At 39.4% G+C, this 21,997-nt stretch overlaps 1 protein-coding gene across 1 annotated transcript in view; it reads right to left on the bottom strand.

Moving 5' to 3' along the window:
- The window catches only part of ADAMTS12 (ADAM metallopeptidase with thrombospondin type 1 motif 12), a 276,826-nt gene that overhangs the window by 66,544 nt on the left and 188,285 nt on the right, over positions 1-21,997 (bottom strand). The window contains exons 10-12 of the mRNA XM_029941278.1: positions 18,034-18,126; positions 16,441-16,586; positions 11,571-11,740 (exon numbers count right to left, since the gene is read on the bottom strand). Of these exons, the coding sequence (XP_029797138.1) occupies positions 11,571-11,740; positions 16,441-16,586; positions 18,034-18,126 (409 nt within the window). The remainder of the gene's footprint in view (positions 1-11,570; positions 11,741-16,440; positions 16,587-18,033; positions 18,127-21,997) is intronic.

The raw sequence follows: 21,997 nt of genomic DNA, 5'->3' as shown, positions 1-21,997 counted from the left end.
TGGGTGTTTGGTTGGTTAAATGTCTGACTCTTGATTTTAGCTCAGATCGTGATCTCGTGGTTCATGAGTTCAAGTGCTCCACACTTAGGATTTTCTTTCCTTCTCCCTCTGTCCCGCTGCCTCATTCTCTCTCTCTCTCTCTCTCTCTGTCTCTCTCTCAAAATAAATAAACTTAACAAAAACAAGTGTACAGTAGTCTGATCATAAGGGCAAGAAAAGCTTGATCAGGATCCAGGGTCCCAGGGTGAGAGGCGACAGAAGCCTAAGAGGAGAAGTCTGGGCACTTCTGACGTGATAGATCAGAAGATCTGGGCTGCTTGGGAAGGGAATTGAGCCAGAGCCATACAGACTGGGAGAAAAGAGGAGAGAGAAGAAACTGAAATCCAAGAGCTGGCTTCCAAGAGAAAGGGGTAAGAGCTCAGATAAGAGGTGAGGCTGCATGACCAGGCAAGCTGGGGGCAGGCTGGATCATGTGCCTGCACGTCTAAAAGTCCTTTCCTTGTCATGCCTGTGATTAAAGATGGGAGATACCCTGAAAAATCTAAGTTTAAATTCATATCTTTAATAAACAAGCTTAAAAGTTTACTACAAGCTTTTTAAAAATGGGGAAGGGGCTGGGGTGCCCAGTGGTTCAGTCAGTTAAGCGTGCCTCTCTTGATTTTGGCTCAGCTCATGATCTCACAGTTCATGGGACTGAGCCTCGCTTCAGACTCAGTACTGACAGCACGGAGTCTGCTTGGGATTATCTCTTCCCTTCTCTGTCCCTTCCCTGCTCATACTCTCTCTCTCTTTCTCTCAAAATAAATAAATAAAAACTTTAAAAAATGGGGAAGAGGCATAGATAGTTACTCCTTGAACAAACTCAGTTCTGATCAAGACTAATTCCCTTGACAATGGAATCTGCAAATCTAACAGGCCAAAATGCTGGCAAATACTATAATTTCAAATTAGACAGCTGAGTACATAAATATAAGCAAACATTTCCATATTCACAAAGAAGATGGATTAGACACTACATGCATTTTTTTCTGGTGGTGTATCTTTTTATTTCAATATATGTTCAATTCCCTTTGAAAACACTGTAGTAATTAAATAAGAAGACAAAGCTGAAAATAACCACAACCTGGGTCCTTCGAAGGTAACTTGTTTTTAGGCTATTAAGGTAAATTTGATTTGACATAATCTTTCAGCTTAAAAACTTGTTCAGTCTGGTAAAGAAAGTGGGTAATTATAGCTTCTAAAAAGCCCAAACTGATTTCCAAAAAGAGGAAGTCAAGCTGAGAGACTCCAGCTTATTCTATTAAGTTGATTTAACTGGTGTCAAGAGAGGCACCCAAGGTCCCTCATGTTTTGCTCAAAATACCTGTGCTTTCTAATGCTATGCTAAGATATTGTCTCTTCACTTGCAAACATGTTTAGGTCTAACAGATAATTTTAGTATCACATTCATTTCTTAATGATTAAAGTTCTCAGCCCTAGCTCCATAGGCCAATTACCTGGGCAATTTTTAAAATGTCAATGCCCCAGCCACAAATCCCAGAGGTCTGAATCAATAGGTTTGAGATAGAGTCCAGACATTACTAGTTTTTAAAAGGTCTTCAGATGATTTTAATAGGCAGTCAGGCCTGAGAACCACTGTTTGGACTGTAATGGGGGCTGTTTTGGCCTGAATTAGCTAGACAAACCTTTTCCCACTGTGCAGAACAGATCTAACCCAAATGCATATTAATTACTTTTGGCTCTTTAGCTACAGTGATAATTAGTAATGAGTCTGAAAGATAATTTTGCATGAGCTCCTTCAAATGTAGAGTATGCTTATGACTTACTTTTCGCTCACTCATTACACTGCCTCTTAAGCTTTGGTCCCTACTGGAGTAAGTCAATAGACAACTTCAAGGGGATAAATGTATCTTCCCAGGGTGCTAAACATTCATGGGCTGGGCTTTCCATGGCACCAGTTAAGTCCAGTGTGGGGAAAAAGTTATGATAAACATTTGCAAAAACAAATAAAATGCATAAAGAGTTTATTATGTGCCAGGGGCTCTGTTAGGGGCTTAAAATATACATCTTTATTATTCTTTTTGACATCAACTAGGAGGATCCATTAACTTCCCGATTTTAAGAGAAAGAAACTTAGTTTCAGCAAAATGCATAGAGCTGTACCGCTGGTAAATGATGGTATTCAGTTCATATTCTAGAGCCTGACCACTAACCATTATGCTTTATGAACAGTTAATTAGAACTTTCTATACAACTTGCCTTTCACTGATTAAAAGCACATGTGCTTTAATGTGAGATTTATGCCTGCATGTTGGATCACAAAACTTGTTCATCAGTTCCTTGCAAACCAGACTGTGTGCACTGGGAAGGGCTTCTTTAGTGGTTGCACACATAAAAGCATTGACAAGTCAGCTCTCAGTAATTTAAAAAAGGCAGAGTTGAATAATGGAGTCAGTGAGGAAACGTTAAATAGAAATCAGAAAACCTGGCTTAAAATTACCTGACATGCCATCTCTCTTCCTAAGACCATGTTGGTAATCAATGTAAAACTACTTTGTGCAAAACATTATACAAACCATTGTTAATTTCAGCTTTTTTCTCAAGTTTAAGTACTTTGCTGGAAAGTAACCAATGAAAATTTAAAAACATTTTTCTGATGTTTATTTTTGAGAGAGAGAGAGAGAGGGAGATAGAGCATGAGCAAGGGAGGGGCAGAGAGAGAGGGAGACAGAATCTGAAGCAGGATCCATACTCTGGGTTGTCAGCACAGAGCCTGATGCGGGGCTCGAACCCATGAACCTTGAGATTGTGACCTGGATAAAAGTTGTCTGCTTAATTGACTGAGCCAGTCAGGCACCATCCAATGAATATTTTAAAACCCCTAAAATAATCAGGGTTGTCTTTTCCTAATAATTCTTTCTTTAATTTGGTTCTTCTTCAATCTGACCCTGCTCCGTGCCTAAAATAGTATCACAGAGCACATCGACAAGTCAGATAAGAAAGACCACAGCAGGAGGGAAAGTTTTCAATTCCAAATGGTTGACTCTGATGAACACTGAAAAGTCTTGTCTTGAAGACCATATATAAAAACCAGACCACCTGCAAATGTAGGAAAGCAAACACTTAGAACATCTGACTTCCTGAATTAATAAAAATCATGATTTTATAAAGTTGTAGATGAAGGAAACATACCCAATACCTTACATATGCCATTAATACAGACATTTCTGCTGTTGCCACCTTCAAAGCAAGGGGTACCATCAGTGACAGCATCCAGCATTTTCTCGGAAAACTGGCCATCAATGGGTCGGCAGTAGAGCTCACAAGGGTGTGCTGGAGTGTAAAAGAAACAAATCTTTGCAAGTTAGCATTTTTAGGTCCCCACCCTTCCTACAGGATTCTTTTATACATACAATACCCCCAAGCGTTGTTCATCTGGAAATTTCCATCTTTCCCCTTTCTGTGACACATGCTGAAAGGCAGGCTTTTTTCTTTATCCCATTAAGAGGTTTCACAACAAATTAAATTGGGAATATTGTAACCCTTTGTTACAAATGATGAGACCTTTCAATGCAACACTGAACTGGGCTTGTAAAAATAAGAAGTAGAGCTTCTGGGGTTGGTCTAGAAGAGAAATATTAGCAACCAATGCAGTACTGCCCCAGGCAAGCATGGCAATGCTCACTGTTTGCTGCAAAGTAAGTGGACCTCTAGAGAAGAGGCAATTCTCTCCCATTGGGCCAACTCTCTACTTAACACCACCACCATAATCATGACCCCCCCCCCAACAAATATCTTTCTTTATCCTCTTCAAATCCAAGAAGTCCTTGGACACAAATTTACAAACACAGAGAAACAGAAAGGCCAATTTTTTTTTTCTTCCTGAAGCTGAAGTCTACCTGCTTACCATAACAGTCTATCTCATCAAGTTGGGTCCCACAATGAACACATCCTAGGGATGAATTTTCTACTCCCTTGTAAATGCAGATAGGGTGATTTCCAGCACAGGAATGGTTCTAAAGATTTACTTAATAAAATATGTACCTATACACAGGTAACTGCAGTTATCAGAACTATGGATAACTTTTCAACATAAATTGCCTTAAAATTTTTAATAGGTCATACATGCATAGGATAAGAATTCAAATAGTAATTTTCTTTTGAGTGTTACATTTTTTTTTTAGCTGAAAATCTTGAGAATGTCTTTTTCAGAAAGGTCTTTCTTGGAGGGTATCCCCTTTGGATTTGTTTATTGGGGGAAACCCTTGAGTTTCCTTCTGGTATGACCAGCTGAGGGGTCACTGAGGCCAGCCACAGGCCATGTCTCATGGACCCACCCCATGTGGATGGACAGCAAATGCAAAGCCAGAGTGTTCAACCCTAGACATGGCTTCTCAAGGATGCAACGATCTGTTTGGTAAAGAAATAAGAGTATAAAACATAAATATAACTAAGAGCAGAAGCTCAAACACTGAAACTCCGGGCAAACTTGAGACAGAGGTCGAAAGCATCTGTTTAAAGCTTAAAGGAGAAAGGTAAAAGTAGATAAAGAACACCAACTGATTTTATATAATGAGTAGCAGATAGGTTGTCTGCGAAAACGAACAAAGTCCAAATGAGTTGGAGAGATTACATACAAAGTGCCAATGGAAAAGGGCCAGAAGACTCCGGGGACAAGGTAAGACACGGGGTTGCTATAAACCTTTATTCCCCAGCAGTGTGATTAGCTCTGTCACTGCCTGGCCTGAAGCAGCAGTACATGGAGGGAGCCATCGGGGCACAGCTCTGCTCTCCTGGAGACAGAAACATCCATCCAGAAACACAGGACTATTAACCACTTGACAAGTAGAAAGAAAGAGGTGGGGGAAACTCTTTTAAATAAGACTTTGATGTGAGCTTTAGAATTTGGATTTGACATTTTGTACTTGGACACAGAAAGCAGCCCTGAAGAATTCTGGAGCTTTGCCACAGGAGTTTTCTGTTTCAGCCTGCAGGGAAGGGCTGGGACCAGAGAGGTGGCTCCAGTACAAAATTCAGGAAGCCATTCGCTCCCAGGAGTTGCATAAATGGGTTCTCCTAGCAAGTACATCTCCATCCAATGGCAAATATTGCAGTGAATTCCAGAACACTGAAGTTCCGATGTTTGTCTTCATTTAACGCCCCCTGGGTCTGTGCTATTTGACTTACTCCCCAGAGGAAAAAATGACTAGAGACTTTCACTACTCTTATTCATACAGTGAGGTAAGAGGAATTCTGCTTAATAAAATAATATCCAACATATCACTTCACACTATTTCCCTTGTCTGGTTGTTCTTCATAGCGGTTATCTACCTCATTTTACCAATCACAACCACTCTGTGGTGTTACTTCTTTTATTGTCACTGTTTCCTAGATAAGTCATAGGAAGATTAAGTCTCCCAAGACCTCACAACTTGAGTGGCAGACCTAAACCTGGTGGTTTAGCTTAGAGCTTTACTAACTTTACTAACCTCTAACCTACAGTAAAAGAATGTTCCTGAACAAAAGACAAATGTCTTTGATGAGCTCTCTAAAGAATCCACTCTTCATGTTATTAGGCAATGCTTTTATTTACAGATCATATTTGAGGTGTCAACTTGGTAGAATTCCAATGGGGCTCCATTTTAATATTCTCTCACAGGGCTTAAGTATAGTGAGAATCATCAGACTCCAGAGACATTTATTTCTACAGAGAGTATACATCCAAATTTTAGCTCATGAAAGCTCAATATTTCCTTGAGAATGTTACTTAAACTTTCTGTGACTCAGTTTTTTCATCTGGAAAAATGGGAGTAAAAATACCTACCTTGCAATGTAATTGTGAGGGTTAAGACAGAGATTGTACATTGAGCACTCAGCATGGGGCTTGATATACAGTAAGTGCCTAATAAATGGCAGTTATGATTGTTGTTTTCACCTCCTTCTCATGAACTTAATGAACTCTAAAGATCCTTGCGGTTGCCCTATCATGTTCTGCCATCTACTATGATAGCAGCCAAAACACACATAGTTTGTAAGGCTGGTTCAATTCTCATTCCCACACAGACAGATCTTTCCTGAAATAGCCTCTTCTCCTTTAGCTTATTCCATTATGCCATTTCTAATCAATGCTTCTCTAAATTCATACTTTGTTTCACTATTTTCTAAAAATTTCTGTCTTGTTGCTTTAGCATAAAAATTCTAGAGAGGGGCCAAGATGGCGGAACAGTATGAGAGTCTTTTTTCTGTCTCACATATGTGAAATGCAGCCAGATCAACATGAAACCATCCTGCACACCTAGAAAACTGATTTGAGGATTAACACAAAAAATTCCAGATCTTTCTAGGTCAATAAGTGGCTCTATGATCTCCTTTTACTGCCACTGTGGACCTGGTTCAAAGATGTTCTACTCATACAATAACTACTGAGGTCTTCACAGCTCTATGCTTATAAGACTGTGGATTTTACAAGTTCCTCACCCAAACAGCCATGTCATCTAGGGCACTTCAGTCATCTGTGCACTGAAAAATACAGCTGGCCAGCTAGTAGTTAGATCCACAAGGATTCAGTTCTCAGCCCTGACTCTTGCATCTTGCCCAAGGCCCTCTTGGTCTCCAGTCTGCACAGAGTGGATTATCAGAGAATAATATTAAAATATCCAATAAGGTATTTGGCATCCAGTGGTTGTTTAAATGTAGCAGTTATTGGGACACCTGGGTGGCTCAGTTGGTTAAGCATCTGACTTTGGCTCAGGTCATGATCTCATGGTTCGTGGGTTCAAGCCCCATGTTGGGTTCTGTGCTGACAGCTAGCTCAGAATCTGGGGCCTGTCTTCGAATTCTGTGTCTCACTCTCTCTCTGACCCTCCCCCGTTCATGCTGTCTTTCTCTCAAAAATAAATAAAACATTAAAAAAAATTTTAATGCAGCAGTTGTTATCATTAACCTTTCCTAGTGAATACTAGCAGGACATTATACCCAGAAAAGGCTCTTAACCCATGTTTACTAATTAACACACATGAAAAAGGTCAACGCTGTTAGGGAGAAAATTTTGGACCAGGTGGCAAAGAGATCATCTCAGTCATGATGGATAATCAACGCAGTCATGTTCAACCTTGACCTTAGTGATAGAAGTCAAGGATGCTGGGGCACTTGGGTGGCTCAGTTGGTCAAGCGTCTGACTTTAGCTCAGGTCATGATCTCGCATGACCCTGCATCTGGCTCCACACTGACAGCACAGAGCCTGCTTGGAATTCTCTCTCTCCCTCTCTATGTCCCTCCCCTGCTTATGCTCTCTGTCTCAAAATAAATAAATAAACTTAAAAAAAAGAAGAGGTCAAGGATGTTCATTGAAATAATGAAAGGTTTACCCAGAGAGAAAAGGACAGATCAATTTAGTTGCATTTACATAATGTTGTTTAGCATATTCACAAACTCGCTGTGCAGTCACTACGAGGAATGAGGTGAGCTGTAAGACCGTGACGTTCCGCTAATGAATAAAGAAAGCTGCAGAATTGGAAAAGTATGACTTCATTTGTGTGCAAACTAAAGCCAGCTGTTAACAATGGTTGCCTCTAAGGAAAAGTTAAGCAGAAGTGGGATAAGAATTTATCTTCATTTCATTCTATTATGCACACTTGCATTTTTTAAGAAGCCTGTGTTCCTTTTTAAAATAATGTCTTGGCTCTCAAACAGTAACACTGGAAAGGTCTCCTTTCTTCTGTGATAATAACACATCTCCATGGAGAGAGGGCCTCATTTCCAGACTTCAATTTGCTTGTGCAATAGGGGATTAATACACCCTTCAAGGTTAGACAGGCTAGCTGAAGTATCCTTGATGTAAGAAAAACAAATTTCTCCTTAATCTAAGTGCAGCGGTCTATGGTGTCTTAGGAATAATCTAGCAAATAATCTTTGGGCAACAACAACAACAGCTCACAGACCCAACTGCCCCGACTCCCCAGGCTTGCACACCTATGACCTACAGGGATGCCAAGGCCAGAAAGAGCCCTGTGCTTGAAAGCAGCCTTTGGGAATGGAAGGTTCAGTGCTATTTCAGCATTTTATAAGACTGAACCCCACTTCCCTGTCTTCTCCATTGGCCTTTGTCTTTCATGGTACTTCGGGTGTGTCGTAGGCGACTATGACACAGGGCTCTGCAGAAGGAGACAGGAGTAGCAATAGACCATGAGTATCAGAGGATCCCAGATATCAGCCTCAACGATTTCATAGCATCCACAGAATTGAGTATTTTCACTGTCTCACATTTATTCATCTGTCCTGACACATCCCTTTGTCTGGATCATAGGGTTGTTTTCTTTTTTTTTTTTTCCTCTATCTTTCAAGAACTTTCAAATCCATTTATAAGTCAGCTAAGTGAAACCTCTCAGACTCATTTACTGGTGAACTCTCAGCCACACACTGATTAATCCTCTCAAAGGAAGCTTGGGTAGCAGAATGAATTTACTGAGTCAAAGGTTGCATTTCAATTCTGGTAAAACAGGATGGCTCAACATTTTTGGATAATGATGTTAAAAAGTGGTCATTAGAAGGAAAAAATAAAACTTGCTAAGAAGGATAAAAAATATTTCTTAGATCAAGGGAAACTTTTGATTCATTTCACATTTTGTAAGTAGATTGCTATTGAAGTTTTACCATTTAAAAAAGCCCAGTTTCTAAACTCCATTTGGGGGCAGGGCCCCAGAGGTATGAACCTCGTGTGGTTGGCCAGGGCTTCGCATGTGGTTGAATGCTCTGTGTCGCTGTCTTGAAGCTCTTAATTTAATATTTGAACTTGTGTTTTCTAAGTAACACTGTCTGATGAGACAAGGAAATTTGTGCACAAGAGGAGAGGCATGTTCTACCACACGTGTGCCGGACTGTAAGAAACACCAACCCTTAAGCAAAAAGCATAACTTAAAATGTCTTATTGTTATAACAAGTAACATTTAGCTCAAGAAAGAAACTCAATTTAATCAGTCAAGCTGAACCTTTAAATCAGCTTGAAGGAAATAACAAAATTATATGAAAAGTCCTGACCAAACACTCAACCAAAAATCAAATAATCACCAAGACTCGGTAACTTTGGCTCATCTAAACTTGTAGAGTCCTTAAACTTCTGACAGGGTAATATTACAATCCCCATGTATATCAAAATATATATTAGTTAAACATAAGAAGGTACTAAAATTAATATATTCTACAATAACCATGGAGGTATAAAAACAAGAATAGAGCTAATTTTTTTAAATTTTTTTATGTCTTTATTTTATTTTGAAAGACAGAGACAGAGAGTGCGCAGGGGAGGGGCAGAGAGAGAGGGAGACAGAATCTGAAGTAGGCTCCAGGCTCCAAGCTGTCAGCAGAGAGCCCAACGTGGGGCTCAAACCCACGAATTGTGAGATCATGACCTGAGCCAAAGTTGGACGCTTAACCGACTGAGACACCCAGGCACCTGAGAGTGAATTTTTTTTTTTAATAAATTAAACCTAGGGGATGCCTGGGTGGCTCAGTTGGTTGAACGTCTGACTCTTGGTTTTGGCTCTGGTCATAATCTCACGGTTTGTGAGTTCAAGTCTCAGACTCTACACTGACAGTGTGGAGCCTCCTTGAAATTCTCTCTCTCTCTCTCTCTCTCTCTCTCTGTCTCTCTCTGTCTGTATCTTATGAAATAAGTAAATAAACTTAAAAAAATAAAATAAATTAAATGTATTTCACTAATATTTCAGACTTTCTGTTTACTATAAATTTTTATGTTCTGTCTTTTGATTATGATGTTTAAGAACTGTGATGCTATGTTTGGAATTATAACTTAATTGATTTGAGAAATATAATACTTTACTGATAATGCTTAAATGTTGAGAAAAAATGGTTTTTCTCAGATCAGTTGAACAAACCTAGCATTTGTCATAATGCAAATAAATGTTGGGGCTCTTCTCCCCTCCACCAGAATTCCTGGGCCATGAAATCATCTGCTTTTTAAAATAGGAACATCATCCTGGGTAAAATTCAAAACACAATGCATTGTTGTTAAGGACACAGACTAATCCCCATCTCTGTTTTACTGGTTACATTTAGGCTACAGAGTCGGGCCTGAGCCAACTCCTCCTGGCTCTACTGTATAGTCTGAATTTGGGCAAGTCAAGTCTCTACATCTACTAGCATGTCCATAAAAATTGGGTCAAAACCCTAAATTTCCTCACAGGATTCTCTCGTGGAGATAAAATCAGGAAACTGCAAATACCATGCTGGGTAATATGCTTGGCACAGAGCAAACACTGACATAAATTTAATATAAGCTGCTCTCATTATCAGTTAGGAATTCGTTTCATCACAAGTTGAACAGAAAAATGTTGCTTCCTTGTCTCAAATAGCCATTTTATTTCTCCCAGGTGACAGGAAATTCAGAGGTAATGAATTCCCCCGGGGGGAATATATGTGATATTCCTTAGGCACTCCTGGCAGCCCAAGAACAAAGGAAAGGGATTTCAGTGCTTGTCATGGTGATGTGGGAAACTAAGTAAACGAAATTAAATTCCCTTACTGCCTGTGGCCCATTGACAAGCAACTGACTTTATCATTTTTTAAAAGTCTAAATACGGAATTTTCATTCACTGGCTGACATCTATGATTCCTCTTGTGTCCTATCCCACCGAAGTTTCAGACACTTAAAAAAACCATGGAAGTTTATTAGTTAGTTATTTTTTACTACCTTGACTCATATCTCCTTAGCTCAAAAAAATCTTTCCTCTTTCATTCTCTACTTGAATAATAACACTTTGCACAGACATTTTTTGATGCTAATCTATAGCTAATGGTTAATGATTCTTCTTCATTTTCAGGAGAGAAGGTGTAACTGGTGTCGATACAGCGGACGCACTGCCGAAGTTGCTGTCCCATTCTGCAATTTGGTTATGTCCCCATGCCCTGATAAGCATCCTTTAGATGCTTGATTTTATTTTTTACCCTTCTTATGCTGTGCTATACATACAAAACATTGACTTCTGGCCAGCACTGGGTCTCATTTATTTCTGATGAAGGCATGCCTACCATCCTGTTTTTCCTTGTGCTTTTCTCCTGTCAACTGGAATTACTGGTTCTATTTTAAATGTCTTCCCTTTTCCTTTTTCCAGTAGCAAGACTTCTCATGCTTAAGAGTCATTAACACTTCCTTAGAAGTCTTCTCTGAAATTACTCCAAACCTACAGTGACCTTTTCTGAATTTCTGCCAAAATTACAATCAATTCACACTTTCATCAATGAGCGCTTTCATCAGTAATTAGGTATTTTCACTGATTGCTTAGTTGTACCATGTTTTGAAGTGAGCCACCATGTTTGATAAGTTTCCCTTTTATCTCCCCCAGAACTCAGCACAGAGTTGGATATATCCAGCCTTCAACATTTGCTGATCAACCTAACCAGGTTGTGTTTCCATTTTCTGAAATATAAAACTCCTCATGGTACAATTATCTCTTTATTGAACTTTGCAGGGCATCCCAGACATCCTGACATTTAAATGCACTCTCGTAATGGCTATGGCCCTAGATCTGGAATATACTGTCACAGCTCCTTACTTGGGTTAAAAACTGGAAACCAGCGGTAGAATTCATTCTTGTAGGGAACGGTGTCAAACTCACTGCATTGCATCTGCCGAAACGTTGGTACATCTGGGCGACAGGGGTGGACATTGCACAAGCGATAGCGTTTTCTTTCTCCGGTGCAGTACTTCCCTCCAAACTTTGGTCTACAAATGAAACAGACAAGCTGTTTATTTAGTTTCCTTAAAGGCTGGCTAGCAGTTTTTCTTAAACATCCCTTGACATCTGGTCATCACTGTCCTTTGCCAAACCATGTCCTGTTCTACACTCAAAACTCACCTTTTACATCAATTCTCCCAATTTCATACATTGCTTGGTTGTTGTCATTGCCAATGACCATTCAGTACCAGGCATATAGTAGCCTAATTTGAAATACTGTGTGTATCTTTTCTACTTATATAGCCTTCTGGCCTTCAAAACTCAAAATATATACTGAGAATGGACACATCATTTTTTCCTCCAAAGTCTTCCCCTTCTGAATTTCTATTTAGGAAGTTTAGAGTGGTCAGATTTCAGAAGCCTCCATCCTTTGCCTTCCTTTGACCCCACTGTCCATCAGCTGCCCAATCATCAGTCACGTCTTTGTATTTGCTTCCTCCTTTTGTTCCCACAATCACAGAACTAGTCTAATCCTTAACAATATTCCTGTCTCCCCTCCACCCATCTTTCCCTTCATTCAATCTACTGTACACACATCTGGTTAATTTTTAGGATTACTTTAATTATTTGAGTTTATTGTTTAAAAACTTTTCATGGCACCAATGACCACAGAATCAAGTCTGGCCTCTTCATCTTAACTTTCAAGGCCCTCAGGATCCTGACTTAATTCGCCATCACAACTACTTCTCACCCTCCCTTTCATTTGCATACTGTTCTAGTGAGACAAGCTGACTAACTTTATCTTTCTTTTCTGTGCCTCTGGATAGACTTCCCCTCTCCTAAGTCTCTGAATGTCTACATGCAACCTATGCTTTCAGGACCAAATAACGCTTAGGCTCTATCATGAATTCTTCCTGGATTTCTGCCAGAAGTAATCTCTTTCTCCTTTTCAGTGACATTTGATTGTGCGTACTATATCTACTTCCAGCACTTATCATTCTAAAACATAGTTCACTAATGATCCAATCCAAGTTCTAGGCCATCTAGGGTCTCTAAGTCGTACTCTGAGTACAGAAGCCTCTTAAACATTCAATGAATGAATAACTTAATCTTATTTTAGAATCGCGCCTGGGTGGCTCAGTTGGTTAAGTGTCCAACTCTATTTCATCCCAGGTCATCATCTCATGATTTGTGGGTTCAGGTCCTGCATCAGGCTCTACGCTGACAGTGTAGAGCCTGCTTGAGATTCTCACTCTGTTCCTCCCCTGTTAGCTATCTTTCTCCCTCAAAAATAAATAAAAACATAAAAAATTAAAAAAAAATTAATCCCTCTCAACCTTTTATTTCCTTTGCAATATTCTTAAGGGCAATAACAATCTTCCCATCAGGATCAACTATTTACTAAAAACAGGAGGAGGAAATATAACAAAACTGCTGTCATAGAAAAGGAGGAACTTTCTGTCCTTCAAGAAAGCTCAAGACAATCTATGTATGCCTTCTTATCCCCACCTCACTGCATCTGAGATTAGAGATTGTGTCCACTATTTCAGTGCAGCATAATGGGGTTAAATAGCCTGGGGTTTGAATTCTGCTTTACTTTGTACTATTAGTTAGATTATTCTGAACAAGCTATCTTAGCTTATTTCTCTGGGCCACAGGTTTTTTTTTCATTTGTGAAATGAGTATAATTGTTCTTAACTCACAAGATGGGAGGACTGAAATGAGATAATGCACATAGTTAGTAGAGTAGCTAACACAGGGTAAGGGCTCAGTAAATGACAGCTTTTTTTGATTATTTTGAATAATAACAAGTATTTATACAATACCATGTGCTCAACATCATTTTCAGGAAGAAGAGAGTACCAAAAAAGGCCAACTGTTGCCCTGGGCCTCCTAGAAGCTTACAATCTTGTTGAGGAGAAAAAAAAATATCATCTATATAATAAATGTGAGAAAATATAAGAGCAATTATGTATCCCTGACTGTAAATACAATGAGAGTTTAAAGAAGGAAGAGAACAGGGGAGATAAGGCTGATTGGAAAGAATTCATGGAAGAATTGTCTTGGAGAGCATCCTTAAAGGACGGATGAACATGGTTTCTTAGAGTAACAGCAGAAACATGCCAACTGAGCAGACTAGATGAAATCACACTCTAAAGGCATAGGAAAGTAGGACATCTGCCCAAAGTGCCCAACTGATAGTGGGAGAGTCAATATTTAAGCCCTCATCTGCCTTAATCCATAGCCTGAGCCCTCACCTGCTGTGTTATATTGTCTGACTATGCAATCTAGGGGGGACAGAGACCTCAAACCTTGGCATCTGGTTCATTTCTGGTTGCAGCTGTACTTCTCATGAGGCTATTCTTGAACAACCATGAGGTTTTCTATACCTCCTTCCCCTCCTTTCTTGATGTGACTTGGGTAGACTTCTGTTCCTTGAACATAAAAGAGCTTTGACCAAGGCAGTTTGCATTCATTGATTCCATGTAGAAGGTTCTAAGAATTGTCCATGATATTAGACTGGTTTTCTATTTGTGATGATGGAGTGGTACTCTGGGACTTGGCACCCCTCCAGTTCATTCCAGCCCATAAGCATCACTGAAAGCCTTTTACAAGCCCAGCTGGCTTCTCACTAGGTATCTGACCAACATCGAGGATCCAGGCTCAATGTCAGCAGGTCATGCACTGACCTGAATCTGTGACCTGAATCATACAACTGAATCTATGACTATATTTCCATTGTCATTGTTTTCAATAAACTTAAGCAAATCAGCTACTGAGATCAAATATGGTCACTCCCTTGAGGAGACTCTATGATAAATTATAGCCTCTAAGATGGGGGTTAGACCCTTATTTCCCTAAGAAGCCAAGTTATCCAGCCTGCAGTCCCTCAACAAAGATGTCCCTTTCTAACAACCACAGATCATCAACCATCCACCCAGGAGGCTACAGATGAGTGGTGGCTGAATACAGAGGACTGACAATAGGTCCCAGAGCAAATTGCCTGCATTTTGTCATCTCTAAAATGGAAATCACATTTCTTATTACATTGAAGTAAGCCATAAAATGAAGATCTTCTGTAAAAATAAAGTGCTCCATTCCTGGTTTTATATTTTTTTGAAGTCACAGAAATCTTGTATTTAAACAAAAACAACTTTGGGGTGCCTGGATGACTCAGTCAGTTGAAAGTCTGACTCTTGATTCTGGCTCAGGTCAGGATCTCATGGTTTATGAGTTGGAGCCCCCTATCAGACACTGCACTGACCATCCAGAGCCTGCTTGGGATTCTCTTTCTCTCCTTCTTTCTCTTCGCAAACACTTTCTCGTAAAATAAATAAATAAGCTTAAAAATTTTAAATGAAAGCAACTTTTATCAAATAGTAAGATTAAAGAACAATTTTATCCAAATTCCTCAAATACATACTTTCATGTATGGTAAATGATAAAGATATCATAATAACTACTATAATATCTAGCCTTTACTGACAATTTCATGTAGTAGGTATTGTGTTAAAGTCTTTGTATATATTAACTTAATCCTTAGGAGAAATTTGTTATATATATTTATTTAAATATACACATATATCCATATAGTAATATAATTATTAATAAAAAAGTAATATTTTAGAACTGAGATACTGAGGAGATTATAATCACATTTGTCACTTGTTTTTTAAAAAGTGTGACTTTTACTCTTCAATACAGACTAATGAAATTCTAGGCAAAAGAAGCTTAATATATTTTCTACTTACCAGAAGCATTATAGGTACACTTCTTAAAAATGTTACCTGGGAACTAGTATACTAAGAAATAATGAAGTTAAGAATGTAATATATGTTTGGAAAACAAGGGAACTGAAATGTAATTCATATAGAGTACCATTATACAAATTTAAAATTTGAAAAAGTTAAGCACTTTAATTAAAAAATTGAAAGCTTCTTTGTGAAATAACTCCTATGGAGCCTTTAACAGGCTCAGAATTTAATATGAAATATAAAATCCTTATCTAAAACATTAAAATAATTATTAATTATTAAATTAATTAAATTAATTAAAAATGTATTATTTTAGTAGTTGATTAAGGGAAGGAAATTTTTTTTTATTAAACATTCATTATGATTGAAAGAAACCTACAATCCTATTAGCAAAATTGAGTATAAGTAATCTCTCAGTGATAGTGACGTTATCTAGAAGGATTTAACTGCATAATCTCCTAGGACCTTTCACATACATGATACTTTTGGAAATGTGCTTATTTCTCCAAATGATGTAATCAGCTTACTTACCCAAGTGCTAGTAAGAATCCAATGCCTCACCAAAATAAAACAAAACAGAACCAGTTTTCTTCCACCCCCTAAGAATTTTCTGGTTCCCTTTTGTCTTTTATTTATTTATTTATTTATTTTTAATTCTTTTGTGTGTGTGTTTTTTTAAATTTATTTTTGAGAGACAGAGACAATGTGAGCAGGGGAGGGTCAGAGCGAGAGGGAGACAGAGAATCTGAAGCAGGCGCCAGGCTCTAAACTGTCAGCACAGAGTCCAACGTGGGGCTCGAACCCACAAACCGTGAGATCATGACCCGAGCTGAAGCTAGACGCTCAACCGACTGAGCCACCCAGGCGCCCCCCACCCTTTTGTCTTTTGGAACTCATTTTATTTCCCTTAAGAGGCTTGGGGTCTCTGACATGCTGTCATGACTGGTCTTGGCACTCATGGAAGGAAGGGAAATATTTTTGGTTGGACTTACTCAGGGTTGTTGCAGAGCCTCTCTGCACTCTGGGCTCCAGCCCCACAGGTCCTGGAGCAGTGGGACCAGGGTGACCAGCGGCCCCAGCCTCCAGGAATGCTCTCTGGTTTCTTCCCCACTGTGATACACTTGCCAGCCATACACCACTAAGAAGGGAAGAGACGGGAGAGGCACACGTCACCAAGGCTCCCATCGCAAGCTGAGCCAAGAACCCCACGAGTCAAAACACAATTCTCCCTGAGCAAGCAGGCTTCCTATGGCCACACAGCATATGGAGAACAAAGAAGACCTCACAAAAAATTTCCCCAAGGATCTTGGGTTTTCGAATCAGAGAATGTCAGTAACTGAAGGGAACTTTATGGTGCCTTATCCTAGCTAGCCAATGCTACGCAATGTTACTCAAAGTGTGGTTGGCAGAGTGCATGCCAGAACGCAAGTCCACACACCTCTTCCTTCACCCAGAAAGTCTTGTTATGAAAAGCAGCTCATTACGCTTAGTAACATAGTTGTTTTGCAATGTAATTGATTGACTTTCTGCTACAAGCCCCTTATCTTGTTAGAGACCTTAAACAAACATTTTGCAGACTGACACTGTGGTAGCACTTCTCTATGGCCTCTATGGGTATTTAATATTCGCAGTAGAGAACTCATCCTCTTGCAAAATTCCACTCATTGTCAACAAACAAACAAACAAATAAACCCTAGTTTAAGTACTTTCTAACATCAAGAACAATTTTTGCTTTTCTGTCACTCTATTATTTCCAGTTCTAGCATTTCAAGTGGCTCAGAAAAAATTCTGTCCTCTCTCTTTAAGGCAATCCTTCAACAACTGTCAGTTTAGGAAGGTGAACATACAAAAAAGAAACAAGAGAAAATGCCATTTGGCTGTTAGAAAATTTGGGCACATTTTATCTGCTGGCCTCCTTTTCCTCATTATTTCTGGTCATTGTGTGCTGTGAGTTCTAGAATTTCAGCGATGGGTCATGCCACGCTCAAGCTGCAAAAAGATACCCAGTAAATGTCTAAATCTTAGGCTTACAACAAACACAACAGATTTTGTTGAGCATCACATATTACCCTGTTGGCGGGCAGTCCAGAGGATTTCTAACATCTGAGTTCTTGGGTGTCTGGTTTTCCTGCTTAGTTAAATGGGGAGAACTCCAAGAAATGCAGTCAGATGAGACGATGAGAATGAAGATAATACGTGGCCCAAGTCCAGCATCTTTGGAAGGAAGAAGCCATTGGCTTGCCTGCTCAATTTTTAACATGGAGGAGGTGGGGGGATGGGGAGTCCAAATGAAGGCTGATCATAAACTCAGCAGATGTTATTGACCAAAAATTCCTCAGAAGTTCATCCGGGAAAGATGGGATGGATGTTTTGCAAGTGAAGTGTAGACCTGGGTCTCAGCCCTCAGTCCTTCACTGTTTCCAGTGAAGGCTCAAAAGGCGTCATGGAAATAAGATCCTCTCCTCTGGCTATGTGACCTCCGTTCACCCAGACAGCTGCTCTTCAGGGCCCTGTCCCCACTCCTCCCCAGAACCCTGTCTGAGCCCGCCACCCTGCCACCTTCCTTCCTCAGCCTGCCACATCACCTTCTTCTCACCACAGCGGGTCCCATCGGCAGCGGCATCCAGCTTAGAGCGACAAAAGCCTTTCACTGAGCACCACAGAGTCTGGCAGACATTCTGGAAAACAAATGTGAAGCTACTTTTTGCATTTTCAAAACTTGCCCAAAAGCATTTCTACAATGATGGTGAACTATATACTCCGGTCCCCCACAAACTTAAAATAATGCGACTGCTGTTAGTGAGGAGGAGTGACAAAAAGTGACCATTTGAGAACTCTCAATTCAAACAATTTGGATTTTGTCATCATTCATAAGCAGTGGTATGGTCTACTAAGCGATAAGAAAACAGGAGGTGAAACACATTTCCTAAGAGCTGAGACTAATTTCTGTAAGGCTGGCACTGACCTCAGGCAGGCTAACGGTGACATTAGCCATGGAAGGTCCACGCAATCTATGGATGAAGGAATCGGATTACAAACAGCTGGTAGTTATAACTTGAGCCTGCTCACTGAAGGAAATGGAAGCTATTCCACCGACAAAGCCTAAGCTTATTTACTTACTGCTCAGAGTAGCCTGCTGGTTTAATCCTGCAGGGAGTGAAATGATTCCTCCCTACCACTTCTCCTCCTGTCGGAGGAAGAAGGGAAGGTCGACAAGATTCTGACACGTCATCAGAAATGGCTCTACTGATTCTATCTGGCTTTTAGCCTTTCTTCCATCCACTGGTCATCCATCATTCCATCTACTTAGTTATGCTTTAGATCCACTGGTTTTTAAAATAAGATTTCAAATAGTTTTTAACAATTTTAGAAAATTCTCAATCTTCCTCTCTCTAAACTGTGCCTTTCCCTGATTACCACTATTCTCTCCTTCTGGAACTCTTAATTGTCAGTGGTGAGCCTTCCCATTCTGTCCGTCATGTCTCAACTTCACTTTTCTAGTTTTTAACTCTCAATTGTCTTATATATGAAAGTTGAGAAAGTCTGGATTTCTGTCAGGAAAAGATCAGCTTCTCCATCACAGAACTCTGAAAACTACTTAAGTGAGATGGAAAGTAATTTTTTTCAGCTCTACTGTCCAAGTCTGCTATTTAACACAAACACTGAATTCAAAATCAATAACCATATTTTTATTTCTAGTGGTTGTGATGAGTTTTCATATCTACCTTACAATCATCTTATTTTCCTTTTTCTCATATGTAGTGCCTCTTTTATTTATTCATTTTATTATCCTTACCTGAAATACTTATCCAAAGTTCTTGAGGATTTATGATCTCTTCCCCAGTTAGCTGTAGATTGTTTTAAAAATTGAATTGTTTGAAAATTGATTGTTTTGAATTTTGAAGCTGAATGGTGAATTCATCTAATCAGAAATTTTATCTATTGGATTTTTTACATCTTTAGCTGGGCATTGGTTTCTCCAGGGAAGGTTTTTAATCCTTGTTTCTACCAGGCATCCCATGGCTTTAGCATATTTGAAATATATTTATCTTAGGGGAGCCTGGGTGGCTCAGTCGGTTAAGCATCCAACTTCGGCTCAAGTCATAATCTTATGGTTCATGGGTTTGAGCCCTAAATTGGGTTTTGTGTTGATAGCTCAGAGCCTGGAGCCTGCTTTGGATTCTGTGTCTCCCTCTCTCTCTGCCCCTTCCCTGCTTGTACTCTGCCTTTCTCTCAAAAACAAATAAACATTAAAAAAATTAAAAAAAGAAATATGTTTATCTTATATGCTTTTGAAATGGGGGTTCTCCAGCCACACAAGGGTATACATTTGAACTCTGAATTCATATGAGGCTGGCCTATGGGAAAGTGTTTTCTAGTGAGACAGTTGTCTACCAGCATCCCTCCCCTGAAAACCCAAGCTGAGATAAAAGATGTTTCCCTGCTATCTTGTGAGGCAGAGCTCCTCCAGGCCCCCAGCTTCGGGAGGGTCTCAGTTCTAGTCCCCTTCCCTGCTCCACATGCCACTGGGTGTTAAAATCAAGGCCCTTGGTTTCCTCTGCATGAGCCTCAATGTGCTTTTCACTCCCTTTTCATTTTTTCTCCATGAAGATTTTTTTAACTTTCTTATAAATTCATTATGCATTTATAAAGAATAATGTGCTGGGTCAAGGGTACAGAAAGAACTCTCTGAACTATTTTTCCAACATTTTGAGTTGTAAGCTGGTTCAAGATAAAAGAGGTTATAACAAAGGAGGAGAATGCTGTATTCTCTGGTATTTTGGATGTTTTTTTTTTTTAATTGAAAAGGATTAGGTTATCTTGACTGCAATATGCAGGGATCTGAAGTCTTCATTCATTTATCTCAAGTCTTCATTGTATTATCCACTTACCAAGGTCCTAGGCTCTGCTGAATGTGAGGAATATAAGCTCCTGCAGAGATTACATAAAACAGGGGAATGTACAGACAACTAGAGAGCAACTACAGAGGTGCCTGGGTGGCTCAGTTGGTTAAGCACCTGACTTTGGCTCAGGTCATGATCTCACGGTTCCTGGGTTTGAACCCCAGGTCAGGCTCTATGCTGACAGCTCAGAGCTGACAGCTGCTTTGAATTCTGTGTCTCTTCTCTTTCTGCCTCTCCCTTGCTCACACTCCATCTCTCTCTCTCTCTCTCTCTCTCTCTCTCACTCAAAAATACATAAACATTTTAAAAACAATTTTTTTAAAAGCAACTACAATGTAGTCACACATAGTCTTTGTCCAGGAAAATACAGAACAGAATGTGGAATGATATTTAATCTGAGACCTACAGGATGACTAGGAGAGATGGTGCATGGGAACCAGAGCGTGCAAAGTCCTGGAGGTGGTGGAGAAGCCACAGTGCTTTCAGGGAAGGAGACTGCTCAGTGTATGAAATAACACAGAGTAGAAAACAGTAATTGACCATAGATCACCAGAGTGGTCTGTTTTTAGTAAACCACAGGATGCTCTGAAAAGTCCTTACCTTTGCAAAACATCTAAAATGCTTGATTAAATAGTTTAAAGATTTTAAATTCATTCCTGAGTTGGCAAGAAAGTAAGAGAAATTCTCAGAGGCTAAAAATGTAGCAGAAATGTTGGAAATCTAGAGATACAAACCTGGGCACTTAGATGGTAGTTTTAATGGTCACCTGAGTACTGGGGATGATGACCTGGGCCCACGTAGCAGTGGAAGTTGGACTTGAGACCTCATAAAGACCATGACCCCAAAGAACTAGCCCTTGTCTGAAAATATGAACTAAAAGAAATCTGGGGACATTGCTGAAAAATCTGTCTGTTTTGACCTTAACTTTAAAAGAAGTAGTAAATGTTACTCCTGAGATTTTGTATCCACATTGGCCCTCACACAACCCATGTAGTTGAATAACATCCAACCAATAATTTGTTTTAACTGATCCCAAATTCTCTCTGGAAGAATGTGCCAGCCATATAAGCCTTGAGGAATAATCTCATATGAAGTTTCACAACCAAGAACTCACAATAAAAACAAAAGTCAAGAAAAGGAAATAATCTATAATAAGCAAGACATTGAAGAAATCCCAAATAGGAAAAACAGACCCACATAGACTCTGAACATTGGAATTACCCAACATAAACTGCAAAATAAATATCTCAAATATGACTAAAAACATAAGATCATATTGAAAGCCTGAATTAGAAACAAGAAACCATAACAGAGAAACTTTAGAAAAACAACCAGATTGTCATAAGCAAAAAAAATACTATAAATGAGATTAAAATTTCAACAGAAAGGTTAAACAAAGGAGTAGATGTAACTGAAGGGAGAACTAGTGAGTTAAAAGATAAAGAAATTACATAAAATGCAGAGATATAAAGAGACTAAACATATGAAGGCAGGATTCCAAGATATGGAAGATTAGTGATAAAGCCTATCACACATGAAATTTGAATCCCAAGTTAGAGAATGGAGGATCAAAACAATATTGTAAGAGAGAAGGTCAAAGAACAAGAGATTGGATGAATCCCGAGGCCCCTTTGAAGACATTTTA

This window comes from Suricata suricatta, chromosome 6 (assembly GCF_006229205.1).
Source record: "Suricata suricatta isolate VVHF042 chromosome 6, meerkat_22Aug2017_6uvM2_HiC, whole genome shotgun sequence".
Lineage (NCBI taxonomy): Eukaryota > Metazoa > Chordata > Mammalia > Carnivora > Herpestidae > Suricata > Suricata suricatta.
This window is presented reverse-complemented; position numbering and strand designations above follow the sequence as displayed.